Source organism: Solanum stenotomum, chromosome 12, assembly GCF_019186545.1.
Source record: "Solanum stenotomum isolate F172 chromosome 12, ASM1918654v1, whole genome shotgun sequence".
NCBI lineage: Eukaryota > Viridiplantae > Streptophyta > Magnoliopsida > Solanales > Solanaceae > Solanum > Solanum stenotomum.
In genome coordinates this window covers 10,989,343-10,996,225 of record NC_064293.1, presented here as the reverse complement: position 1 = coordinate 10,996,225, position 6,883 = coordinate 10,989,343, and the positions used below count along the sequence as shown (strand labels likewise).

Sequence of the window (6,883 nt, the reverse complement as noted above, 5' to 3'; positions counted from 1 at the left end):
ACGATTGTTTTTAAAGTATCCCGAGTATAAGGGATATTTTTTTGTTATTTTCTCATATTAATAGTAGCAATCTCTTATATATATATATAAAGAGAACCATAGGTTTGCCTACGTGACGCCACCACAAACCAGGATTCCTTTTTAATTTATTTATTTCCAAAATTCGCCTTTCATATATATATATATATAAAAGAAAACCATAGGTCTGCCTACGTGACGCCACCACAAACCAGGATTCCTTTTTAATTTATTTATTTCCAAAATTAGCCTTTCCCTTTCATGAAAAGTTATGACTTTTACGAAGAATTGCGACTTTTATGAAAAGTTGTGACTTTTATGAAGAGTTGCAACTTTTATGAAAGGTTGTGACCTTTCCGAAGGATTGTAACTTTTTCAAAGAGTTTGTGACATTTCCGAGAAGGCACAATAAGCATTTGTTTCACACTACCATTTGTTGTCTATAAATAGAGAGATTTCCTCTCATTTTCAAACAACGAAAATTCTAAACTTCTTCTTCTGCACAAAGACATAGATAATTACATAATAAAGTAATTGTTCATATTCAATATGAAGTATGGATAGATTCTCAAGTTTACTGCAAGTTGTAAATACTTTTCTTGAAGTAATAAATGTGTTTCTCTACACTCCGATTGGAATAGAAGTGTAGTTTCAAATTGAACTCTATCACTCTGGGATGTTGATTTAAAAAAAAACACTCAAACAAACTGAATGGTTTTGTGTAATATGTTTCCTTTTCAAGTATATATAATAAGTTCAATTGTTGTCCAATATGATATATTCTCCCTTTAATTTTTCATTTTAATAATTATTTATGATACATTTAAATGAGAACTTTAAAATGATATATGTAAAGCAAAAAGAAGGGCTGATAAGAATATTTGTTCACCTTTTTCAGCCTTTTAAAATTTATTATTTATCCCTTCACCAACAATTATACCCCAGGTTGATGTTCATTTGATTCCCCAAAAAAATCAAATAGTAACACTTTCTGGAAGCAAAAGGATAAATTATAAAATCAAATTAAAGATGATTGATTGAAGATAAATGATAAGATGTTATAATTATCATTTTCCTTTACATTATTAATGTTCGCTACTATGTAATCTTGTATGTAAGATAATATAGTATTTTAGTTTTAATGACTGATAGGTTGTAAGATAATACATTGTCTTAGTTTTAATGACCAATAGGTTAAGTATTATTTTATAAACTCTGTAATATCAAATTCCCGCGCAAGGCGCGGATAATTTTACTAGTTTAACATATTTGTGATTGTTTGCTTCGGGTGTCGAAGAGTTAACTTTAAGATGATTTTTGAATTACCTTTTAGAAAATATTATTTATGTGATAGTGTTTGATTGTGTACAAAATTCAAAAAAAGAAAAAGAAAATTTTAAAAAAATTGTGATATAAAAAAGTACTCTCTTTAATTCATATTAAGTGAATTATTTGAATTTTTTCAAAAATCAAAATAATTGAATTATTCAAAATTCAAGAGAATTGTTAAAAAAAGATTTAAATATATTTATCCTTCATTAATTGATCAGCTTCTTAACTACTTTTCAGCTTCAAGAATAATAATTTCAAAATAATTAAAAGGATAATAGTGAAAAGTAGTACTACCTCCATCCATTTTTAATTGTCATAGTTTTCTTTTTAGAGTCAAACTATAAAAACTTTGACTAACATTTTGTGATGTATTTTTTCATCATATTGTTATGCAAAAAATTGTAATTTATAGTACTTTTCGTATAGTTTTTTAATATCTAATTTTTTTGTTTAAAATATGGAATTAATGTAATCTAATTTAACTTTAAAAATTAGTCAAATTGACTTTCGAAAAGTGTAATATGACAAATAAAAATAGACGGAGGGAGTATTTAATTTATGTCATTAAATAGATTTGTTAAAGAGGTATCTCATATCTCAGTAATTCACTAAATATAAGCTAGAAAGAGTAATATTAAGTATATGTGTAGTTAAAAATTACCTCACTGAAATTAGAATGAACATTTTAACATTAGATTATTCCTAAATATAAGAAATTATTATAGACTAAATATAAAATTGTCACTAAAACTAGAATGAACATTTTAACATTAGATTATTTCTAAATATAAGAAATTATTATAGACTAAATATAAAAGTGTCACTAAAACTAGAATGAACATTTTAACATTAGATTATTCCTAAATATAAGCAATTATTATAGACTAAATATAAAAGTTTCACACGAATTAGAACAGAGTATTTATAAAAATTTTATTTTAGAGCATCATCCTAATACAGCAAAAGAGTCAACAAATGGTCCCCTCTAACGTGATTGGTGTACTGCTCTTTTGTTGGCTGTGTAGAAACCGTGGCTCCTCGGGAAGTTTCCTACCAGTATTGTAGGAACATGTGTTCCTTATAACTCCACAAACCCTCCAAACCAAATTATTCCAAAACTAAAAATAGATTTCAACGTGTTCACTTTTATTTTTAAATATAAAAACTTTGCATTCGATTATGTTAAATGTCCCGTAACAAAAAATAAATGGATACCGTATTAAAAACAAATAATAATATAATAAAATTTATATAGTAATATTTTTTTTCCAATTTATGTAATTCATTTTTTGGTAGTCCGTCCAAAAAGAATGCCATATTTTTGGCTGTTCAAGCTAATTATTGGCCTAAAGCCAAAAATAAATTGGAGGTCTAAGTTTTAATTATTTTTTGTTTATAAGTTGCAAAGTTGTTTCTTTCGTTTTAATAAAAAAAAACTTTATTTTTTGTATGGCCTTAAACTAAAAGATATATATATATACCGAAATATTTTTTAATCTTTTGGTCTTAAATATATCATGTGGAAGTAAAATTGAAAATTGACAAAAAAGAAAAAATAATATTTAATATTTTGAAACAAACTAAAAAAGGACAAATAAATTAAAAAATATAGTATAACTTTTTGTTAAAAATGCTTATAATAATTTTATTATTACTAAAAAAAATTGGGCCCTTCAAATTTTGGGGCCTAAGGCAAATGTCTCAGTTTTAAAGGGATTGAGTCGTCTCTGCATATTTTTATATTTAGTCTTTCGGAGCGACTCAATTAGTTTGGAGGGTGGTCATCCACATGGATGATCCCCTCAATGCACTCTGAGTCGAGTCTGTCGCATATGTCCTACTTAGTGTGGTTTACATCCACTGTGTTGTTTGCAGTCTATTATACAGTGGGGAGTGCGCACATAGTGGCTCACTACAGAGTGCCCACCTGAAGGACAAAGATTGTGGCAGAGGTTGTCACAGTTGAGGTTTATCATGGAGTTTCCAAACAAAAAAATACAATTTATCTTTAAAATGTTCATTTTATTACTAATGAAATAATTTATAGTTAGGGGTGGCAGAATGGGTAATTAATATGGGTATCCGCTCATATTTACCCATTTTAAATAGGTTGGGTATCCAACTCATTTAAAAATGGGTAAACACAAGTAATACTCATATTACCCATTTAAAGTGGGTAACTAAATAGATAAAATAGGTAAAAGATATGCATTCACACAAACAAACAAAAAAAGTGATAAAGGGTGGGGTAGTAAGAAAGTCTTTTTTTTAAAAAAAAAAAATCTATAAAAAATGAAACTTTTTTTTACATTTTTTTTGGGATACGGGGATGGGGGGTAATAGGGGGTGGGTTGGTAAAATTTTTTTAANTTTTTTTTTGGGATGGGGTGTGAGGGGGTGGTAGGGGGTGTGGGGGGGGGGGGCTGATAATTTTTTTAAAATTTTAATGAAAAAATTAAAATTTTGTTAATTTTTTTTTTTGGATGGGGTGTGGAGGGGTGGGGTGGTAATTTTTTTAATTTTTCAAATTTTAATGAAAAAATTGAAAATTATGTTAATTTTCTTTGGGATGGGGTGTGGGTGGAGTGGTAATTTTTTTGGGATATTTATTTCAGACTATAAATTTGAAAAATCATTATTTCCTTCTAAAATTTTATATGAATTTAAACTAATTTATATAAATTGAAACGGGTGGATGAATTAGGTTATAACCAAGTCGTAAGTGAGGTGAGAAATTTGTGCTTAAAACTAGTTGACTTTGTTGTCACTACTAGCTACCTTTTCATTTTCATCACGCCTTACTAGTCGGGCCGGTGGGCTTCATCTTCTTCTTCTTTCTCTTTACTTTAATGCGAACAAGTCAATCTCAGTCTTGACAATTTTTTATACTTGGTCCCACTTGCCCCCCACCCTTGACGCACCACCTTACGTTATTATTTTATCAAAATCTGCTCTTTGACCACACTTTTTTTTTAGTCTTCATCTCAACCTTTTATATACCTCTTTCCATTTCATCTCTCAAAAAAAAAAAAGTCTTCACAATCATCTTTTTTTTCTCTCTTCCATATTGTTTCATAATTAATTGGTTTCTTATGGATAAAGGATGGGGACTTACACTTGAGAATAAGCCATTTTTCGGGTTTAATCATATGATGAACCGTAGAGAAGAGCAATTAGTAGCTGATCATCATGACAAAAAAGAAGTTGATTTCTTCTCTCATCATAACAGAAAGCCTATAAAGAAGGAAGATTCGAATACTACTACTATTACTACGCCATCTGAATTCATCGTAAATGTAAGTAAACCACAGTCATTTAATCTTTGATGAATCTTGTATTTATATTATGGACTCTTCCTTTGCCATATGAACTTCTGAACCCATCAAATGTCAGTAAAATGTTGTTTCGATGAGTTCAGATGATAAATGGATACAAGGGTCCATTTATCATTAATCTTTGTACTTCACAGCTTGTAAACTAATTAAAATTGTTCCTAATGTATGGCTATATATATTATATATAGACTGGTTTGCAGCTTGTGACTGCAAGTGATCAATCAACGGTAGATGATGGGATTTCGTCGGAGATAATACTAGAAGAAGAAAGAGCCAAAAATGAGGTAAAGGACTGGACTATAAATTAAATTATGGCTTCAATTCATTTAATTTCTTATTGAATTTATTAAATATATATCTAATTTCAGTTTCTCTTAATAATAAATTAAAACAGTTAGCACAACTACAAGTTGAATTGAGAAGGATGAACGCCGAAAATCAACGTTTGAGAGGGATGCTTACCCAAGTCACCAACAATTATACTGCACTTCAGATGCATCTTGCTACACTCATGCAACAACAGCAGATTTCAACAACTCAACAGCAGATTGTGGAAGCAAAGTTTGATCAAGAAAACATAGTTCCAAGAAGATTCTTGGAATTAGGTCCAAGTGGTAACGATCTATCTCATAATTCCCATTCTTCATCAGAAGAAAGAACAGTTTCTAAATCACCTCGAAACGATACACAAGTTACAAGGCATAATAAGGCCGGCAGAGAAGAAAGCCCAGAATTATCTGAAAGTTGGGTACCTAACAAGGTCCCCAAATTGAATTCCTCAATGCCAATTGATCAAACAACAGATGCAACCATGAGGAAAACTCGTGTCTCCGTTCGTGCCCGATCAGAAGCTCCCATGGTATATATATCACTTTACTAATAGCACTATAAAGAATTTTTACAATATTCCATATGTATGTTATTGGAAACAAAAATTAATGTAATAGTTGCAATATTAATTACAGATTAGTGATGGATGCCAATGGAGAAAGTACGGGCAAAAAATGGCGAAAGGCAATCCATGTCCCCGAGCTTATTATCGGTGCACCATGGCTGTTGGTTGCCCCGTGCGCAAACAGGTAACTAGTAATTAATGATGTTCATATCAAGCCTGATTGATAACTAACTTGGTATACATATATAATCTAAAAAGTTGCATTCTTTGTATTCTTAAGGTTCAAAGGTGTGCTGAGGATCGGACAATTTTGAATACAACTTATGAAGGTACACACAACCACCCCCTACCACCAGCAGCGATGGCCATGGCATCAACTACATCAGCTGCAACAAATATGTTGCTATCAGGTTCGATGTCAAGTGCAGATGGGACGTTAATGAATCCGAATTTCCTAGCAAGGACTATGCTTCCATGTTCGTCAAGTATGGCGACTATTTCAGCATCAGCTCCATTTCCCACTATAACATTGGACCTAACTCAAAACCAAAACTCATTGACTTATAATCAAAGAAGTACTCCAATTTCTCAATTTCAAATTCCTTTCCAATCAAGCCCTCAACATCCGAACTTTATTACATCAATGCCACCACCACCACCACCAATGCCTCAGGTTTTACATAACCAATCAAAGTTTTCAGGCCTACAAATTTCTCAAGACATTCATCAACCTCAACAATTACAACATGTTCAAAACCACCGATCATTTTCCGACACGCTCACGGCCGCCACTGCTGCCATCACGGCTGATCCCAATTTCACTGCCGCTCTGGCCGCGGCCATCTCGTCCATAATTACTGGTCCTGGAAAAGAACAGTAGTTTTGATATCATCTTTGTAAAATTGTTAATTAAATAATTAGTACTGTAATATTAGTAATTTTCTTCCTTCTTTGATTTACGAGGCTATTTTGGGCTGAAACTTGAGATTGAATATATACATGTTCATATCTTTATTATTTTTTGGTAAAAGGGTTTGAGGAGATGAAGAAGAGTATATATTTTCATTCTTTCATATTTTGTTACCATCAAAATAATATGGTATTGTATAGGTAAAGAAATGAATCTCGAGTTAACTAACTCCAAAATTAGTTTAAGAGGTTAGGATTTCTAAGTCATATTAAAGAGATTGAGCACCAACGTGGGTTGTGGTGCATTGGTGGGAGTGCTTCACCCTTAACCTGTAGGGAGCGTCACCCCCAAATGGGCCCTGCAGTGCGCGATTCGAATTTAGTCGGAGCTCTA

At 31.2% G+C, this 6,883-nt stretch overlaps 1 protein-coding gene across 1 annotated transcript; it reads left to right on the top strand.

Moving 5' to 3' along the window:
- The first annotated feature begins 4,353 nt into the window (after nucleotides 1-4,353).
- On the top strand, nucleotides 4,354-6,655 carry LOC125847613 (WRKY transcription factor 6-like). Its single transcript, XM_049527255.1, has 5 exons — nucleotides 4,354-4,646; nucleotides 4,874-4,969; nucleotides 5,080-5,544; nucleotides 5,651-5,764; nucleotides 5,861-6,655. Exons 1-5 carry the CDS (start codon nucleotides 4,443-4,445, stop codon nucleotides 6,458-6,460), a joined length of 1,479 nt encoding a protein of 492 aa, XP_049383212.1. The 5' UTR covers nucleotides 4,354-4,442; the 3' UTR covers nucleotides 6,461-6,655.
- The last annotated feature ends 228 nt before the right edge of the window (nucleotides 6,656-6,883 follow it).

Coding starts and splice junctions, on each gene's coding strand:
- LOC125847613 (XM_049527255.1), top strand. CDS start 4,443: ATGGATAAAGGATGGGGACTTACACTTGAGAATAAGCCATTTTTCGGG. Junction 4,970..5,079: donor AAGAAAGAGCCAAAAATGAG/GTAAAGGACTGG, acceptor AAATTAAAACAG/TTAGCACAACTACAAGTTGA. Junction 5,765..5,860: donor GTTGCCCCGTGCGCAAACAG/GTAACTAGTAAT, acceptor TGTATTCTTAAG/GTTCAAAGGTGTGCTGAGGA.